The sequence below is a fragment of the Embiotoca jacksoni genome, unplaced genomic scaffold, assembly GCF_022577435.1.
Source record: "Embiotoca jacksoni isolate LCO1_2020_lvr unplaced genomic scaffold, fEmbJac1.0.p SCAF_17, whole genome shotgun sequence".
Lineage (NCBI taxonomy): Eukaryota > Metazoa > Chordata > Actinopteri > Embiotocidae > Embiotoca > Embiotoca jacksoni.
Window position 1 is genome coordinate 13,285,010 of NW_027185307.1, and position 20,593 is coordinate 13,305,602.

The 20,593-nt window shown below is 47.6% G+C and overlaps 2 protein-coding genes across 4 annotated transcripts; one reads left to right on the forward strand and one right to left on the reverse strand.

Annotated features, from left to right (window-relative positions):
* Positions 1 to 61: 61 nt before the first annotated feature.
* On the forward strand, positions 62 to 5,557 carry gpr12 (G protein-coupled receptor 12). The gene is made up of 2 exons (XM_069151729.1): positions 62 to 147; positions 1,178 to 5,557. The coding sequence occupies exon 2, from the start codon at positions 1,190 to 1,192 to the stop codon at positions 2,216 to 2,218; it is 1,029 nt and encodes a 342-aa protein (XP_069007830.1). The 5' UTR covers positions 62 to 147; positions 1,178 to 1,189; the 3' UTR covers positions 2,219 to 5,557.
* Positions 5,558 to 6,657: 1,100 nt separating this feature from the next.
* On the reverse strand, positions 6,658 to 20,128 carry wasf3b (WASP family member 3b). 3 transcript variants are annotated; one of them, XM_069151726.1, is made up of 9 exons: positions 20,019 to 20,128; positions 14,803 to 14,959; positions 12,498 to 12,632; positions 12,111 to 12,264; positions 10,859 to 10,976; positions 9,819 to 10,000; positions 9,419 to 9,697; positions 8,272 to 8,576; positions 6,658 to 7,563 (listed from the first exon to the last, which is right to left on the reverse strand). In XM_069151726.1, the coding sequence occupies exons 2-9, from the start codon at positions 14,933 to 14,935 to the stop codon at positions 7,406 to 7,408; spliced, it is 1,464 nt and encodes a 487-aa protein (XP_069007827.1). In that variant the 5' UTR covers positions 14,936 to 14,959; positions 20,019 to 20,128; the 3' UTR covers positions 6,658 to 7,405. The 3 variants fall into 3 exon arrangements, with proteins under 3 accessions (XP_069007827.1, XP_069007828.1, XP_069007829.1); XM_069151727.1 differs by lacking the exon at positions 20,019 to 20,128 and adding an exon at positions 19,783 to 19,880; XM_069151728.1 differs by lacking the exon at positions 14,803 to 14,959 and having other exon boundaries at positions 20,019 to 20,120.
* Positions 20,129 to 20,593: the final 465 nt, after the last annotated feature.

Consider the following 20,593-nt stretch of genomic DNA (forward strand, 5'->3'; position numbering starts at 1 on the left):
CTCTTCCTCCTCCTCCTCCTCCTCCTCCTTATACTCCCGCGAGCTGCGTCTCTGTCCGCCGGCGCTGCATCGCCCTTATCAGTAACATGGAAGTACAAGGCTGTCGTTCTTCCATCTAGACGGGGAGTGTCGCCTCACAGAGTCAAGGTAGGCTGGGAGGGAACGGGATTATTGAATGAGCATCCTTGACTTGCATTGGAAAAATGCAGCCGGATTTTTTTTGTGTGTGTGTGTGTGTTTTTTTTCCCTCCCCTCCACCTCCTTCTGGCATCCTTTTGCTGACGTGGAGCAGCCGCTGTGTTTCTCCCGTGCAAGGTGCACGAGTGGGGGGGAGGGGTGGGGGGGAGTTACAGCAGCACCGGCGTGAGATGCATGTAGAGAAGCGGCCTTTATTTTCCACGACGGGTGCGCATCTCGTGCCGTGGAGACTAGACAAGCGGCACTTCGGTCGCCGGCAGCTGCAGAGACTCCTTGCCGTCCCCGGTGGAAGGTGATCGATATCGGCTGTTGTGGCCCCGAAATCTGCTGCGAAAGCACGTTGTGGTTTTCTTGTTATATCCTCTTGCATTCCTTCCGTGTCCACAGCGCTCAGAGCTCTTTACATGCGGGGTCCCCCCCCCCCCCCACCTCCCCTCCCCAGGCCTCGGTTATAAATGGCTTTGGGTTTAAATCCCAGAGGAAAACACTTACCTGTTAACCGTATGGAGCAGCAGCAGCAGAACCGTGCATTACATTTCTGCTGCAATTTTATGATTTCAAAAGAGAATGAGAATTAACCAGATGACTTTTTTTATTTTTTTTTTTTATCCAGCTCGAGGTTTTTAGTTGGAAGTTGCGCAACAGCGACATTAACATTTGTGCGTGCTCCTGCATAATGTGCTCTCGTAGGCCTCCAAACTGTACCACATGCGCAGTGTAACCTTGACTGTTTGTGGAATGAGTAACACGCGTGTCCTAAAAAAAAACAGCACAACTCCAGACCTGGACGCAGTACAGTGGTCAGACAGGAGGGGAAACGGGCCTTGTTTTTGTCTTCCGCCGCTGAAAACCCGCAAAAGATGCACTTTCAGATACTTCTCGTGCCTTTTTTTTTTTTTTTGCCCAGTAAAGTGTGCCCTACCATCAGTGTGAGCAGTGTTTTTATGTGTGTGTGTGTGTGTGTGTGTGTCAATTTCAGACGGGGGGCACAATGAGTGAAGAGCCACCGGTCACCCCCAGCTGGCCGACTCCTGACCCCACAGCGTGGGCCAGCGGAGGCGGCGGACCGATGGACAACAGCACCGGCCCGGGGACGCTGGCGCCGGAGGACTCTCTGCCGCCCAGCCAGCTGCCGCTGCTGGTCAACCCCTGGGACATCGTGCTGTGCTCGTCGGGAACCCTGATAGCCTGCGAGAACGCCCTGGTGGTGCTGGTGATCTGGCAGAACCCGGCGCTCAGGGCCCCCATGTTCCTGCTGATCGGCAGCCTGGCGCTGGCCGACCTGCTGGCCGGCCTGGGCCTCGTGCTTCACTTCACCTGTGCCTACTTGCTCCACTCCGACTCGGCCCAGCTGCTGACCGTGGGCCTGGTGGTGGCCTCCTTCTCCGCCTCCGTGTTCAGCTTGCTGGCCATCACCATCGACCGCTACCTTTCGCTGTACTACGCCCTCACCTACAACTCCGAGCGGACGGCGGCCTTCACCTACACCATGCTCGTGCTGCTGTGGGGCCTCTCCCTGTGCCTCGGCCTGCTGCCGGTCACGGGGGTCAACTGCCTGGCGGAGGAGGCCACGTGCAGCGTGGTGCGGCCCCTGACGAAGAATAACGTCGCCGTGCTGTCCGTCTCCTTCCTGCTGCTCTTCGGCCTCATGCTGCAGCTCTACGTGCAGATCTGCAAGATCGTGATGCGACACGCCCACCAGATCGCCCTGCAGCACCACTTCCTGGCCGCCACGCCCCACTACGTCACGACGCGGAAGGGCGTGTCCACGCTGGCCATCATCCTGGGGACCTTCGCCGCCTGCTGGATGCCCTTCACCGTCTACTCGCTGATCGCGGACTACACCTACCCTCCGCTCTACACCTACGCCACGCTGGTGCCCGCCACCTACAACTCGGTCATCAACCCGGTCATCTACGCCTTCAGGAACCAGGAGATCCAGAAGGCTCTGTGGCTGGTGTGCTGCGGCTGCGTGCCCGCCGGCGTGGCCCAGCGTGCGCGGACCCCGAGCGACGTCTGACCGAGCGGACCCGGGCGGGCGAGAGAGAGGCGACCTGGGTCAGCTGTGGCTCCTCGAAAAGAGAGCGGCGGCGGGGGAGGGGGGGGGGGGGATGTCAGGGGAAGTGGCCGTGGCTTCAGCCCCGGCGGGAGACGTCACCGGCGGAGGCGGTTTCGGTCAGTTCTCGCAGCTGGCGTTTATTTATTTTTTAAATTTGATTTTTTTTTTTTTTTCCTCCTTTGTTACACTCGCCACCACCACGAAGGCACCTCGCCCGTCTTCCCCGCTAAGAGGCCACGACGCCGGCTGCATCCCGCCCCCTCCCTTTCAGCCAATGCCACGCCCTTTCCTCATTTCTGCAGAGCGCCGCCGAGCGCGTCACGCGTCGCCGGGCGGCGGCCGTGCGCAAGAACGCGCGTCCGCTCAACGGCACTCGGAGCCTCTCGGTCGACACGTGCTCCTTTTCCTTCAAGTAGGGAGGGAGGAATTATGAGCTGGCGTGCGCGTAAAACCACGCTGCGCGAGTTTGTGTGCGATGAGGGGAGTGGGAAGAGGGAGAGAGGAGGTGAGGAAGGGGAAGAGGAAGAGGAGAAAGCGACCGCGGCTGAACACGCGGGGCATTTCCACAGTGAAGCCCGTCTGGAGCAGCATCCCGGCGCTCTGCTGCTGCACTCTGAACGTGCGTCGAAAGCTAAACAGCCGCGGAGGGCTATAAATAGACCCCCGGCGCTCTCTGATCCGCGCTCTGCGTCCTCAACAGGCGCCCAGAGAGAAATCAAGCCGCTTCTTCTCCTCCTCCTCCTCCTCCTGCTCCTGCTCCTCACCTCTCTCATTTTCATCATCTCCTTCTCTTGTCTTTAGATTGTGCGTGAATGTGTCTTAGTTGGGTCAGGAGGCTCGAGGAAAAAAAAAAAAAGCCCCAGGAGACACCCCCCCCCCTCCCCTCCCCCGTTAACCCCCTCCTCCATTTCCCGGGCACCAAACCGTATACAGGCCTGCAGGAGTCTGTAAGTTCACCGTATACCCCTTCACTTTCTCAGATTGCTTGAATTTTTTTTTTTTTTTTAAATGACAAAAATTTGAACGATAAGTCATTTTAAAGTCAAGTCGACGTATCATCTTCAAAGGTATCCAATGGGACCTGATCCAATAAGTAGCCCAAAAAGTCCAAATTATACAATTGAACCTTCATATATTTATATTTATGAAATCATTTTTTGCTCAACCCCACAATAGCAGGTGTGCACGCCAGACTTCGCTGTAATTTGCATGCAACAAGCACAGATCCCCGTTTCGTTCCTCCCGAGTCCCGTGTTGGAGGTCACACGGGTCGCTGCGGGGGGGGGGATGAGCCATGGTTTCCTGATGTTATCCTGACCCTAACAGTTTTGTTTATGTACAATGTACCAGTGTACCTCATGAATCGCTCGGAAGAGCTACAATCATCACTTGAAGGTCACCAGTTTTTTTTTTTTTTTTTAAAAGGTGGATTTTTGCGCGTGTTTTGCTTTCGGAAAAGTTTTGAGTTCTTACAGCTCGGCTTTGATCGCGGTCGTCGCTTATCAGCTGCTCTGAGTCGGTCATCTTTTTTTGGGTCTCCAAAAACACGATCCCTTGTTCCTTCAGATCACGTCAGCAATAACTAGCCAATGAACGGTAGTTATTTATTTATTTATTTTTTTTTTTAGATGTGAAGCAATACTCGGACAGCAATAACGTCCACGTTCCACTACGGCTTCTTCCTGCAGCGAAGCACCACAACGGGCCGCTCCGGCGGGGATGCGTTGCGGGGAACGGGCTCGTACACGTGATGCTTCGTTGATACATCTTCAAAGAGGTGGTAGGATAAATCGCTCGCGCGCTGGGGGAAAAAAAAAAAAAAAAAAGTGGACGAGATCAAACGACGCATTCATCACGGCGACACCACTGCCTCACTCCTCCGCTGGGTTTTTTTTTGTTGTTTTTTTTTCCCCCCCCTGACCTAAAATCGGGGCTTTGATGATTCGTCACACGCGCAGGATGAACTGTGAACATTGTGAACCGTTGTTTTCCGTTGCCTCTGCCTTCTGTGAGCGTCTGAAATGCCCCCGAGTGTCGTAACCTCAAATATCAGTGCGTTGATCCGGGAGCTGTGTTTTCGTACATCGGGTATGAGTTGCATGGCCTCTGGGTGTGTGCGTGTGTGTGTGTGCGTGTGTGTGTGCGCGTGTGTTTGTGATCCAGCAGCTCCAGCGGACCATAATCTGTCTCCTTGCGTTGTCAGGGGTTGGGCTGTGGGGTGATACAGGTCTGAGGAATATCGAGTCCTGTTGACCCCCCCCTCCCCTCCCGACCTCGGAGGACAATGCTGCCAGTCTTCCCGTCAGTTCTGAGAGAAGTGGCCTCGTTACTTTGGAGGGAGATAGGGACTAGGAGGCGGGCGATCCGGCGCTTCAAGCCAAAGTGAAAGGAGCTCTGAACGAACTGGGATCCTAGTCCCGCTGTGCGTTTTCCGTCTCCTCGACTGCTAATATTACGCTCTATTTTAAATCAATCTAGTCTGGTTGGGGCGGGTGTCCGTTAACTGACCTCTGAATGATCCTATGAGCTAAAAACGGCTACTTCCAAATACAAAAGACAATGCTCCTTCTTTTCCTTCCTTGCTGCCTCCCCTCGGTGACCCTGACGGAGACATTAGTGGAGCTCCCGGTCTTAATTTCTCTGGCCTCAGATCAGGTGAAAAACATTTAAAAAAAAAAAAAAAAGAAAGAAAGAGAAATAGGGGATTAGTAAGGAAAGTCAAAGAGCAGCATTTCCAAGCATTGGAACGAAGCCTGCGTATGTGAACTTGTGCACAGTGTCAGACTGAACCCCTGCAGTTATTCAACGAGCACCAACAGGTCAGACTGGCACGTCGCAAACCATCACAAACTCTTCTTACTTTACCTTTGGAGAAAAGTCTATTTTGTTATATTCATTGAAAAGTTCTATTTTTTTCCACTTTAGTCTGGCCTGAATTCTTTCAGATTCTGATGTTGTACGATGTAACCGAGCTGTAAAGCCTTTTTCTGAATGTAGTATTTATCAAATTGTTGAACTGAAATCTGCTCCTCTCGACCCGTTCGTTTCTGTAAATAAGGCATGCTGAAGAGGAGGACTTCCTACCACCGCGTATGGTGCTACCAAAGCCAGTCAAACCTGAGGATGAGTTGGGGGAGGGGGGGGGGGAGGGGAGGGTTGCACCACTTTCTCGAATGACATTTCTCCTCCTTGGCTGTCAATGTAGACGTTGTTCCGTTACATTTCCAGTTCCTCGCTTCAACATGCGCCAGTTTGTGAAGGCTGGTTAATGGACGATCGGGACGGTTTTGGCGAAGCAGATGGGGGGGGGGGGGAGGAGTGGAGGAGGGAGTGGGAGAGGGGTGTGTGGGGGAGGGGGGGGGAGGGGATGTTTGATTGGTGAATGCGAATCTCTCGTGCAGCCAGCCGTATTGTTGAGATTTTCACTGCTGAGCAGGTGTGAACAAGGGCTTTGTATCCGAGAAAGGGAAAAGACTGCAATGTTGGATGTAATACCTGTCTGTATACACACACCTGTTAATCTACTGAATGGTTTCACAGTGTAATCGTACACACAGTTGTGTACAAAGCAGCTGGGGATTTTTTTTTTTTGGGGGGGGGGGGGGCGTTGTCAGTGTTGGGCTGTTACTTCAGCAGGAGGAGGTGTCCTTCTGATGGTTAATAATTTAGAGCTAAATATCAAAACACTCAAGGGCCTCTGAATGCGTGCGCGTGTTTTGGGGGGTCGGAGGAGGAGGAGGAGGAGGAGGAGGAGGAGGAGGGGCGACGCCGCGGTTGAACAGCATCTTGTGTAGACGTATGCGTAGTTTTCAATGTGAAATGCACTTTATTTTTTGGATGAAGATGGCACAACAAATTAAGTATCTGCAAAATGAAACATACAAATGATAATCAACATGCACTAACTTAACTGAGATATTGTAAAAAAAAAAAAAAAAACATTTGTGTGGACGTGGTGTCTATTTTTCCAAGGTGTTAGTCGTACTTTTTATTGCTTTGGTTAGTTCACTCGATTGAGAGATCTTGTTAATTTTGTATTAAAAACAAACGTGCTGTGCATAAAACTCCTGCCTCGGCTAATTTGTTCATCCTCGCCCCGGCTCACTGGCCCCCCCCCCCCTCACTCCCTCCCTTTTTTTTTTTCGCACTTTTCTGTTTCCCTGGCAACCCCCTTCTTAGCTGTACTGTTACCATGGAAACTGAAGTCTTGGAGCCAGGTATGTGTCGTCTCTATGACGACAGTGGAACAGTAAAAGAGAGATGGCAGCCCAGCCGTGATCCTTCATTCATCAGTTTATTTTTCTCCGGGTCAAAGATTACAGAGCTCAAACTAGCATATACATGACCCCGCCCCTCCCGTCCCCTGCAGTCCCCTCCCGTCCCCTGCAGTCCCCTCCCGTCCCCTCCCACACAGCAGTGAGCGATTGCAGACGGCTCAATCGGTTGCCATAATTTTGATCAGTAAGACTTTTTACACATCCCATCCATCAAACGCTCCTCCCAGTCACTCGTTCGGTGGCCCGAACCTCTCTTGACCACTGAACCCCCTCCCCTAACCCCCCCACCCCCCTTTCCAGTTATTGTCATCTCCACGTTAAAAACTTGGCTCACGATCGATGGCATACGCAAGTGTTTCAGTAAAAACATTTAAAAAAAGACGAGTACATTGGTTAGCTCAAGAGGAAAGTTTCTAATAGTTCTAACGCTCTCAAGCTTCGACTATACATGAAATAAGCACCTTCACAGGGTGACTATAGTGTTACAACAGGTAGAGAAACAGCCACTGGGGTGTATTCACAATGCTTTGAAATATAATCAGCAAACTCAAGTGTTAATATTCCACAGAGTGGTCAGCATTACTGTATATTACTAGTCTCTTTACAGTGTTTACGCACGCTGAATACACCCCCAGATTTCCAGTTTTGGACCATTCAGTTTACATCAACCTACAGCATGTGATTGTGTGTAGTATGTGTGTGTGTGTGTGTGTGTGTGTGTGTGTTTTCAGCAACAAGGTGTGTGTCAACCCGTGAATGTGGCACAGTGGGCATTCCTTTCAGGTGAGCGCGAGATCGTCTGACTGCGTTTCTTATCATGTGTGTGTGTGTGTGTGCGTGTCTTCGGTGGTTATCTTATATTTCGTGCGTGTTAATCCGACCAATCGTTCTCCTCCAGCTCAGAGTCGTCCTCTGAGTCCGAGTATTCCACGGCGATGCGTCGCGACAGGATGGTGGCCACGTCGTTTCCAACTGGCTCTCTCTTAGCCTGCTGCTCCTGCTGCTCCTGCACCTTCTTCAGCTGGATGCCTGCAAGCAAATGCAGAGTGTGAAGTCCTGTTTTTAACTCTACACTCACTAAGTAAACTTTAGAGCCACAAAAAGAAAAGAATCTTAGTGTAATTTCCTTTTTTGAAGGTTCAGTGCTTGATAAACGCTCAAAAAAAAATGACAAAGCCGTGTTCTAAACGGTCTATATTGAAGCATTTTTGTTTAAATTTCAAGCATACTGACTGTAAATCAATACCCTAAAATTTGAAAATGTAACCAAGTAATTGAGAAATGTACAGTGAGGACATGTCTGTGACTTTATTCTTTTGGAAATGACCAATAAATGACAAACAATAGCCAGAACACAAAATCCCACTATATCCTAATATCTAAACCACCTTTTTGGGAGTTGAAATGCTGATAAATGTTTCATGTAACACCCCAAACTCAATATAAGCATCATCTGTGTTCCAGAGATACTCCTCTACCCATCAAAGAGTATTTGTAATGACTTTTCAGTTAAATTGCTTTGGCTCGAACTAAAATTGTAAAATATTTTCAGAGCTGTGACTAAAAATCGATTTGTCCCTACTTTTAACACGTTACATGTTAGTATTAGTGTTGTTTTTTTTTATATATAATTGTTTTTATCAAAAAGTGTAAATAAATCTTTTGTTAAAAAGGTAAAAATAAATGTGAATTTTTCTGAAGAAGATAAACATCGCAAGGACACACTACAGCTCTTACCCATACGTATGGCAGCCAGCAGATCGCTGCGGGCATCATTGACCACCGTGGACTCGGCAGGCGCAGCGGAGGACATCTTGTGGATGGTGAAGTGGGAGACACCAGCTGGAAGGGGAGGAGGCGGAGGACCAGGAGGGGGAGGAGCCGCTTGGGCTCCAGATACAGGTGGTGGAGGCGGAGCGTATTGGCCCATTGGCCCGGGAGGCATCGGACCTCCAGGAGGTGAGGCGAAGGCCGTCATGGCAGAAGGGATGAGAGGGGCGGGGGGAGGGGGAGGGGGACCGGTGTTGGCATAGCCGTCCATGCTGCAACAAAAGACACCATGAGGGAGATGAAGTAGAGTTCGCAATAATCATAGCAGTCAGTCAAAACGTAGCTCCACTGTCACGGAGAGGGAGGAGCGCAACGATTCCGACCCACTAGGTGGCAGCATTACCTCAAAGCACACCGGAGGAGATTCAACTAAGGAGCCTGTGCTGTTGTTTGACACCATGTCATAATACTTAAAACTGCATTATAGCGAAGCAGACAAAAGTATTTTCAACAAGTGAATAAGATAGCGTCAGATCTTTTCAACGTACCTCAGCTTCTGTCAATCGGACGACCTCAATAACTTTCTTGAGTTGTCCTGAGAGTTACCGTTTGTGTCCCCTTGGTCTTTATTTCGTCGAGTCATTTTTATGCATCGTGGCAGAGAAAATTATAACCCTGATGTTTTTGTACATTTGTGGATTGTTCAACAAAATCTTTTCGCGGATTACAGTGTCAACAAAGCACCTGAAGTTGTACAGGTTTACACACAGACAAATGAACGTAACTTCTTCTTATTACTACATCTGGAAATCTGTTCGTAAAATCTTAATAAATAGGAAGATACAGAAAAATGACTGTTGCAGTGTGATTAATTGACTCAATGAGTACATTAAACTTGCTAGAAATGTCGCGGCTCAAGCCGTCTGTGGTACCGCGGGCACCTATAAAGACACACTGCATATAATCAACAACGAGAAACGGACCGAACACTTCGAATAAATGTTTGAATTCGGATCATCGTCTACGCGTTGTGACGAACGTTTAAATATCTTTCCGCAGTATGCTTTGTTGCATGTCGACAGGGCACCGTCATGGTTGAAACGACGCCGCTTACCCGTAGTCCACCGGTGGGAGGGACATGGAGCCCCCGTTCACGGCCTCAGCGGGTGGAGGAGGCAGTGGGACCTGGTGGTGGTGAACGCGGCCCAGAGTCCCACCCTGATAGGCCATCATGGTCCTGCCTCTGTTGTCGTGTTCGCCCGCCCCTCCACGAGCGGCGTGACCGGCGGCCATCTGGGCGGCCAGGACGCTGGGCGGGGGCCCCGAGTAGGTGTGGGCGTGGCCTGCATGGTTCATGCTGTTGGGGTAGTGGAGCTGATCCGGGCCGTGACCCCTGATTAAAAAAAAATAAAAAAATACAGGAAAATACAGCACATTACGGCACACGCAAACATAAAATGTATCTTGTGATGAAAACGCAGACGCACGGTCGCCGGTGTGCGAAGGTGAACTACCTGTTCTCTGGTGACATCGAGCCCTCGGAGGAAGCCCCTCTGTCTCGGTGGATGGTGTGTCGATGGTCTGGCCTCAGCTCCTTATCCAGAGCCATCATGTTCCACTCCTGCCGACGGTTCCTCGCCTTGCGGACCTTCTTAACCTCCCTCTGTAACGTCCCATCCACACAACGCCTCTGCTCCTGAAGAAGGAGAAGGATGACTTTTCTTTTTTCTTTTTTTTTAACAGTTGTTTGTGTGTTGCTTATGCTCTCGGACTGAAGTCCACTGAAAATTACGACATGGTTTGTGTGAAACATCCTGACGACCAAATCGAAAACAGTATTTCATTATTCTATGAAGCTCATTTGTAAGTAAGGAAGTAAGGAAATAAGGAAGCACTTATTGCAAGTCGCTTTGGATAAAGGCGTCAGCTAAATGAAATGAAATGTCCCTCATGTTTCATTTTCATTCTTGTGGGTGAACATGAGATTTTTCTGTTCCATTTTTCTTTGTCACGTCCGTTTTTCTAGCCTTTCGAATCACTCATTGATAATCTCGTCTCAGCTGAAGTTTCCTTCAGTCATCGCTGCTCTCCTCTCACTCCGACCGCTGAAGGCCGACGACCGCCCTCCTCCGAGCCTGTTCTGTTCGAGGTTTTCTGTCAGTCACTCGTGGAGTTCGTTGAATTGTTGGGTTCCCGTGTTAAGTGCCCCGAGACGTCTTGTGATTTAAATGCTGCGTGAACAAAAGCATTTGAAATCCACCACGTGGTTTCCTGTCCTATCGCCTACATACATTTGGGACGTCACTCTGAGAAGCTCACCATCGGAGTCCAATCAACAACAATGTATTCCTCAAACTGTCATTACTCCAATAAATTATCATTCGCTCCTAATTATCTCTCCTTATTGAAATCTATTTGGTCAATAACACGTGGGACTCTGGGGAGGAGCGGTGACCGACAGGCAATTCAACTCTTATTATTAGACCACAATAAAGTATAATGGTTTAATCAAAACTTTGCATGTTCTGTGAGACACTCTTGAACAGTTTTGTACCTTCTGCTTCCTCTTCTCTTTCCTCTTGTCCTCGGTGTCCTGCAGCATCTTTTCTTTCCACAGGTCGAAGAAGTAGGACGGGTCGGTGTAGAACTTCAGCGCTTCCTTGTGGTCATCCCTGCAGAGACACAACCACCGCCACGGTTACGCTGGTACACAAACGTCTCGTTATTGACACCCGCATGAAGTGGAATCGTTGCATTGCTCCGGTTCCACGCACAACGAGAAGGTGGACGCGGCGTATTTGTAGAAAGGTTGGGGATAAAAACGTGTAAAGCTGCGAATGTTACAAAGGAAGATGACGGAGAGACACGAGTGAAATTACAAGTGGGGCTCCTGCATTTTTTTTTTTTTTAGCACAAATACAGCAAAACTGGAAATGACAGAATATTAAAAAAAAAAGTGGAAAGGCAGAGAGAGACTGAGGGAAAGGAGAGTGATCAAAGTGTGCCATGTAGTAAGGAATGAGAGGCAACGTTCCCTGTGGAGCCGGCCACGCTAAATATGTAATGCACCCAAGCATAGTGCATGGAAGCAGCTACTGAATGCAGCGGGAGGTCGTACCAAATCTGCCGTTTCATTGTGGATGGAGGTCAAAAACTAGCAAAAATCCAACATTTTATTTAAATCAAGTTTCTGCTGGCTTCAAGTTAAAGTCAGACCTTTTTATTGCCACTAAATTGAAATACCTGTTTTACAGGCATCCCGACCGGGGTAAAAAAAAAAAAAAAAAAAAACTATGAAGGAAAACGAGTACAGACATTATAGCCTTGAATCGTTTATTATCAAATCAAATTTTCTCAGTAATTCTGGAGCAGCAAAAAATAATAAATCCTAATGATATAAAGTGATATAAAATTAACCCGGACAAGCAGCACAAAATAAATGGATAAATTGACTATTACAAACCTATAAATAAAAATAAATAATGTTGGTAAAAAAAAAAAAAAAAAAAAAAAAAAAAAATTATACAAGAGATTTCAGCTGTTACCATTAATCTGTTCCGTTTAATGCTTTTCTGGAAGCAGGATCAATTTGGCACTGCAGCTGAATGCTTTTAAATAATACCACACAGAGACAACCTGCAGCAGCCACTGCCAAGCACTCAAAGTGTTGAGGGTGAAAGCATCAGAAGCTCTTTAGTGAAAAGTGATTCAACATACGGTTACGATCAGGAAATGTGACCGTGATTACGCTGCAAGCAGGCCGGATGTTGGGAGTGTTGGATGGGGTGTGCGATCATTAGACAAACCTGTACGATGAGAGGATGCTGAGAGGCGGAGGCTTGTCGCTCACGTTGTACATCTCTTTGACGGGATTTGGCACGCTGCTCTTGGACACCACCTGCTGGTCCTGAATGGTGGAGCTCTTGAAGGCCTTCCTCATGTTGATATCTTGCAGGGAAACTGAGAGCGCAAAAAAAGACAAGGACAGGACAAATGACTCGTTAAATGATTGGTCTATCGGAAGGAGAGAGAGAGAGAGAGAGATATTTAACAATCAAAAAGTGGAAAGAAAAAGACAATCGGTAGGTAGAAAAATACAAAAAAAAAACAAAAAAAACACGAGACTGAGAACACTCCAACAGCGAGTGATGGCTTTCTGTGGCCTCGCTTCAGTCCTGCACCCTCTGACCCACCTTCCTCCACGGTGGAGTCCAGCTGTGTGACCTTGACGGCCAGCCGGTCGATGCGGTCCTGGAGAGAGTTGGCACGCAGGTAGAAGGTGTTGGCCTCGTTGAACAGCTCGCCGAATATGTCCTCCGCATGTTTACCTGGAAAGTAGCAGCAGAAAGAAAAAGAGTCGGGAAATCGGAGAGAAACACTTTTAATCATTATCCGGAGCCGAGTACGTCCCCGCGGAGACTGGGAGTCCAATCAATACCGTGGTAATGTGACACAATGTGAAACCAGAGGCGGCGAGTCTTTGCAGGAAACGCTGTCTCACACGAGTCCATATAGCAACATTCCTCATGAGTGATTTAATATGAGCCGAATGCAAATCATCCAAATGGCACTGCGTGTATGTTTGTGTGGAGCCCCGAAACAAAAGCAACTCAATTTGTTTCCATTTCGGGTGATTATTATTGTTTTGGAAGTCGTCAGCGTCGGCCCAGTTATTGCCGCAGACTCTTGACCTCAGGGTTGCTTCTTCAAAGCCACGAAGCATCTGTAAAAATGTCGGCCGGGGAAGTAAATAACTCCCCTCCGCTGCTGGAGATGCACCATTAAGCGAGGCTCATAATCCATGTTTCCCAGTGGCTGTTTTAGAGTAAAAGATGAATGTCAATCCTACACTAGCACAGTTTACAGGAAGACGGGAGGAAAACAGAGGTGACAAAAGTCTCTGAGAGGTCGCGCAATGTTGCTGGACGACAAGGTACACGAGATATTAAAAAAAAAATTAAATCAGAACCAGTTCGATCGGTTGCTTTCACCCGCAGGTAAACAAGGAGAAGTTAACATCTCCACCGTCGCCACATTTTGACGTGCGATCGAATAACAAACATGTTGTTGTTTTGGTACTGACGCCAATTCACATATGCATCCTTAACCATCGCTTTGGGTAACAACCCTGAAGAGTAGTAATTTCCCCGCTATGGCCTCGGGGGGGGGGGGGGGGCACAACTGTCAAACAACCGTCTTAATGAGGGCAAAAGGTCCTTTACTACAGAGACTGTAAATGTGGGCAGCAGTGAGATGAAACAACTAAGATAAATAAACAAACAAAACAAAATAAATCTTCGGAGGACAACAGATTAAAACCAACCCGAGTAGTTTCAGTATTCTTCTAATAAAATAATTTCAGTATAGAACCCCGTGTAATGTGTAATATGTGGTATGCTAAGGGTTATTTCTGTACCCCCCCCCCCCTCCCCCCCGCTGACAGGACGGGCTGCAGGAAAAACATTCGAGAGGAAGGAAGAATCACAGGTCCTGCATGCTGAGCCCCGTCACCTCTGACCTCTCTCGAGGATTCTTACGGTCGACGTACGAACACGTGCTGTCGGACACGCAGCGCATGTATTCCGTAGATGTGCCCCGCACGGGCCGGTGCGAGCGTTTATATTTAACCCACACAGCTGCTGTTGAAAGGCCCCACTCCCACTGCAGGAACTTGACACAATAAGAGACGGACGGAGAATGGACGTGACAGGGGGGGGGGGACCCAAAAAAAAAAAAAAAAGCAGACGGTTAACAGCCAAGCCAAAGAGGACTGGTTTGAATTCATGCCGTCGCGGTTCACACCGAAGTTTCAACACAGCTGGCGTGCGAGCAGGGAAACTGGTGCGGCTGAGGATAAACGTGGGAAGACTAACCGCCTCATGACAACACACAACACACTGTTGACGGGTATGAAACAAGGACGTGGGAGTGGGAGAGAGATGGGAAGACGGATGCCCGTGGAGCGGCAATAACTCTGTCGAATACATTTAGAGGGAGCATGACAATCAATGTAAAACAGTTCTGCGCACACGCGGACGTGAACTCGAACACGCATAACTACATCGCCGCGGTCACATGTCCGCAGCTGGGCAGACGAGTGGATTTTTTTTTTTTTTTTTTGCGGCGCTATCTAAAAGGATTACATTTCAAACCTCCATGCAACAGTGTGAAGCTGCTGTAAGCCCGCTGCTAGCCCAGTGACCCTGGGCCCTGTAACCATGACAACACCCAAATCAATCACAGCTTGGGGATTAATGATGATAGCATGTGATCCCGTCCTGCTACAGAGAGGCTACGCACAGTTCAGACTATCATCACACTGAACTTATTGGGGTTATAGCCTCAGGACTGTCAATCTGTGTTTAACGTTACAAAAAACAAAAAACAAAAAATCTTATTTGTTTGGTTGTTTTTTTTTAAGCTCAATTTCCGGCTTTTAGGCAGCTGTTGGTGTACTGGAAAGGCTGCGTGTTTTGTGCATGCGTGTGCGTGTCTTACTAAGGCTGCTGAGCTGGCGAATGATGGCAGAGAGCGTGTTGTTCATAACACACTCCAGCTCGCTGCCGATGCCCTCGGGGAGCTCCCCTCGGCAGAGGTGACGCGGCTCGATGTTCCTCTTCACCAGCGGCATGGCGAGGCCTCGCGCCGACACTGACTGCGGGGAAAAGCGAGGGGCAAGCACACAGGAGGCAGTTAGTCAGCACCTACTCTGCCGAAGTGTTCATGAGCAAGGCATCAATTTCGCTACCGATTACTTCCTTGATTAATAGGCCGGTCAGAGTCAAATTCCTTACATGCGTGTGTATATATGTAAACGTATTTGGCCAACAAAGCGGATTCTGACGTATGGAGCCAAAATTGACATATTGAATGTGCTGGTTTGCTACCATTATCCCAGAAGATTAAAAAGACCGGCGAATATTTACGTCCGACAAGCTGGAAATGAGGTATTTTTCCATTTTTTTTTTTTTTTATAATTAAAAAATAATTTTAATTGTTTCCAATTACTTCTCTGCTGATTGGTTTGTTGATACGTGGTTTGAGCTCAAGTAAAAACACCATCTTTGATTTGACGGCATGCAACTTTGTAAAAATGATTACCTCTCCAGCTGACTGAAGTAAAGATTGACAATCGGCTGCTTGGTCAATCAATTCATATTCAGGAGAAAAGGTTTTATCTGATGTGATCCGTGTTAATCAGTCCTAGATTGTATGAATTCATCAATATTTCATACTCGGAATATAAATTGAATCATTATTACGTTAAAGATGCCGAGTCAAAATGGAAACGCAGGATTTGGGAGCATCATTAAGCTGTAGCGTAGACTGAAGTGAATGACGGTGATCACGGGGTCAAAGTTGGAACCAACGAGGTTACATTATCATTTTTGTGGGCATTGCTGTTGCAGTGGTAGTAAAGGACCACATTTTATTGTAAGGTGTTCCTATTTTCTCTTCTCCCTCTATAAATACAGTATTTAGCATGAAAAGCAAACAAAACACGGGGGAGCTTTTGACCAGAGATCCGAAAGTGTTGACCAACAGTGTCCCCAAGCCAGAAGACTTCTGGCGACCAGCAGAGGGATTAAAGCATTAGGGAGAGGAAGACGCAGCGTGCCAGCTAATCCCAGGCCAGCTTGTCACTGGCCCAGCTGGAAACTTGACACGACCAGAGATTCATGGATACGATCAACACCAAAAAAAACCAACCAAAAAAAAACAGAAGGACAACAAACACATCCCAGGAAAAACTCTGAAAGACACCAAAAGTTTTACAACTTTTCTCCGGACGACACCGAACAGATTTGCCCACATCCAAAGTTTCTCTGAGGAGGACTGTCTAAATTTAAACCCTGATCAGAGCTCTTTGTAGTTCAAGGGACTACAGACAATTACTAAAACTAGGAGAAATCCCAGGGTGCATCAGAGCAGCCATTTTATCAGTGTCTCTTCCTGCTTCCTGTTTTTGAAAGGCCGAGTCTGGCTCCTGTTTCCTGGTGCTCCCTGTGTCACATCTCTCCTTCCTGTCCGAACACTTGGCCAGGACAATACAACCGTGGCTCAAGAAGCAACCTGCAGGGCAGACAGGGAGACAGATGGAAACATGCACACGCCCGGCTCCGACCATTTTCAGTCTCGCCAATCTAATGATTCACTCTCTTAACTACTATTCCAGAGTTTTTACTCTGCAGCGATGCCAAAACGACAAGAAAGAAAAAAAAAAAAAAAAAAAATCACCAGAGAACGGCAGGTTGGAGAGACACAGGAGATTTGGCAGTGTGACAGAAGGCTAATAATAGCAGACAAAAACAAAAAACACTACTCGCATTTACTGGACCTTGCAAAAATTCATTTAGGATAACAGAAACATTGAATATGCCAACAAATCAAGCTTTTAAATCCTTGTTAACCCATCGCGACTACAACTTCACCCTACGCTCTGTAAATCCTTATCTCAATAGAAACCGGAGTTAAAAAAAAAAAGGTGAGGTTACATCTTCATCTTGCAAAGCAAGAAGCGGCGCTGCACGATCAGTGTCCAAGCAGGAAACTACCGTTTTCACGGATTGTGTCATTACAGCTGTGGACAAAAGACGAGAGCCACTTCTGTCCAACCGAGGCCAATTCCCACCGGCAGAGTCCTCATCTGGCCCCCGTTTTCTTTAGCCCGTGACCCCCTTTGCGAGCCCCAACAGCCTCACGCCAATAAGAGAAAACAAAGGGGTAAAATTACGCCATCATGTGCTGCCGCGAAGGACACCGAATGCAGTCACTAAAGACCGGTTTGATCCAAGAGCACGGCACAGGTTTCTCCCTCTGCGTGAACATTTTGGAAACACTGCGCTTTCTGTTGCATAGAAATGAGGTGATGCAAATTAGAAGATTGCATGTTTTTGCGTTTACCGACTGGCTGGCATGACAATCACATTGATGAGGCGAAATAATGAGCGACTGGGGAGGGTGTGGGGGTGGAGGGGGGTTCGTGCTGAGAGGAGGGACGGGCCTTGTCTGCCTGGGACAAAATGAGGGGAAAGTAGAGGCAAAGGAGAGCATGAGCATGAGAAAGACACCGAGTGGGCTGAGAGGGTGATAAGTGAATGAGACAGTGTGTGAGACAGAAAAGCTTGTGTGTAACATCGGGAGGTAGACGCCGTGTGTGTTTACGTGTTTGTGCGTTTGAGGGGAAAAGAGGGTATCGAGTGGGGGGGGGGGGGGGGGTGGATAGAGGGGGGAGGGGTAGGAAAAGGGACCTCGGGGAAGCCACTGAAAGGTTCCCGGGACAATAGAGCGCCGTTCACACGGCAACAGCACTAGCTCTCCATGCATCCTCCTCCTCCTCCTCCTCCTCGACCTTCTTTAAGGCCCCCTCTGCTTGTGCAATGAAAGCGAAGCAAAGCGAGCACTCCTTCATCCTCCGCTCGCCCAGGGAGGAAGACATGGCCAAGAAAGGGAGAGCAAAGCTTGAACTTCAGCCCACAGCTCCGGAGAAGAACACACCAGCTCCTACTTTCACACGCAGACTCTCACTCTCACATTTAGTGTCTCCGCTGCTCCGCCTTTCTGTCACGTGTTCGGACGCTTCAATTATTACAGCCAACACATCACGCACACTCGTGTGCACCTGTGTGGAAACACGCCAGGCTGGCTCTCAAATATCCCATTAGCAGCATGTAAAACGTCCCGTCAGCAGCAAAAATGCCTTTGATCCTCAGAGAGGTGACATTCGAGCTGCATTCAGGGTAAAAAAAAAAATATATATATATAAAAAAAGAGTTCCCCTGTGACTCCAGCAAGATGACCGCATCTCTACCTCAACACACAGACGGAGAAGAGCCTTCACTACAGATGTGAGAACTCCATTAAGACCCGAAAGGGGGAGTCATTACCAATTTATGAGCCGAGTACAGCTTCTTGTGTTGGGAGGCTGTTTTGCTTGTTCTGACGTTATGAATAATGCAAGTTGGATTACGTCAGGTCACACTGCCCTAAATATGACGTAAAGAAATTCTGCTGTGACTGTTCGCCTGTCCAAGAACATCTCCTTGTTCCTGTATTATTCCAGCCGGGGGAACTCGTGGTAAAACACAGATGGTACTCTAAATAACTGAATCCCACTGGGTGTAGAAAATACCAGGTCATAATTGTTCCTTTCTTTTCCGTGGCTAACAAGACATATTCTCTGCAAGGGCGATAATTGAGTAATATCATTTACTGATTTGGAGCAAAATCATCCTGACATGAGAAAGATTTATCTAAATTGATATTTTCAGAGCAGACTATGATTAGACACGACCAAACATGTTCGAAAGTGTTCATTACCCAAAGGAGGAGTGTGTTTGATTGTTCTGAATATCATTTTGATTATTCAATGTGTGTATTTGGCGGACTTGCTCCATGCCGAGATAAATACGTATATCTTTTAAGGCATATCACACTCTGATATCCGTTATCTCGGATTAGTCCTGATCAAATACCGGACTTCTTAATGCATACAGTCACCGTAGGTTGATATAATCCTGCAGGATAATAAGACAATGACCTAAGCATCTAATTAATCTTATAAATTAATTTGGAAATCAACCCAATAACAAACATAGAATTTATGGGGAACAGATTCACAATGTCTTTTCTTTATTTGGGCATGGATATACAATATTGAAAGGTTGTTCCTTCTGATTGGTCAGATCAATTATGAATATTAACTACAAGCATTTCTTACATTGATTTCAATGCATTGCGTCCGTTTGTGTTAATTTTTTTGTCATTTTATAGATTCGGTTACTCATTAACTAATTAATTAGTCTCAAATGTGAGTAGTTGCAGCCCAAGATGTTGATGGCGAGTTGTCATTATAAGATCAGTGATAGTTATTGACAAGTTTCGATCGTCTATAGCTCAATATTCAACAACTGGATCTGGATTGCAGCTCGACTAAATCACATGGACGCAAGTGAGGTCATTTCCATTTTGAGGTTTCGTGCCTTATATTTTTCTCTTTTTAAGCCTCACACACACACACACACACACACACACACACACACACACACACACACACACACACACACACACACACACCCTTTTTCCCTTCCCCGCGGGCTAATAAACGCACGTACACGCACGCATTCACAGAAACACACACACGCATTCACAAAAACACACACACACACACACACACACACGCATTCACAAAAACACACACACACACACACACACACACACGTAAACTGATGGCAGCCGCGATCAATCACTGTTCCGCACCGTCGCTCCCCGTTACCGATGGACTGACCCACATCTGCTCATCTAACCTCGGTGAGTTTTATTTTATTTTATTTTTATTTTTTTTTGTGCCGGTTTTAATCTGAAATTCAAATCAGCCGTTTTCTGTCTAGGTGCCTAGCAAACTGATTAACACGCCGGTGCACAGCCAACATCAATTACGTGGTTAAAAAAAAAAGAAAAGAAAAGGTTTAAAGTTACCAAGCAGCGGGGGGAAAATAGTCCAGGTTTATGGGTTAGATTTGGTTTATTATCCTCAGCTGGGGGTCCGCTCCTACTGACCACTTGGTTAGCTAGCTAATGTCCAGTGGTCGACTTCTTAGTTTGGACAAATGATACAACGGTAATTAAAAAAAAAAAAAAATACCCACACGCATTTTCACCATTATGATAAAAGGTGATATTAGTCGTTGAAGAAAGTATCATAAGACCCTCACCAGCACTTGAAATATTAGAAGAAATCAGCCCGTCCGCATGTCCCGTTAGATACTCCTATTAGCTCTGCCATCCTGTGTCCCCCGGCCCGTCTGGACACTCCGGGGAAAATCCTTTGAGGACTGGCACGCGCCCACCGGCCGCAACCACCAATCAAATGTCCCTCCGGAGGATTTAACGCGTGACGGGCGTTAATTTCAACCAATTGCAACACACAAACCGAATGAGTGACAGGGAGGCTCCCCAGCGCGAAATGCCGTGTTGCGATTAGAGGGGGCGGAGCTACGACTGGGCGTTGCTGAAGAGCTCAACGAGGTTTTTTATTTTTTATTTTTTTCACGCTACTAGGTACCATTCCTTGTCAAAATTAAAGATGCTTAAATTCATTTTCGGGCCCGTGGGTATTTTAGAGACACGAAGACTTACTTAAATAATACAGACGAGTGATTGCAGCAAAATGCCTGAGGATTTTTGAGCTACAGAGATTTGTAGGAGAGTAGTTGGCTTCAGACAGTGATGCTGACAATGAGCTGGGAGAGTATTGTATAACAGACTGAAATAGCTGGGCCAGGATCCT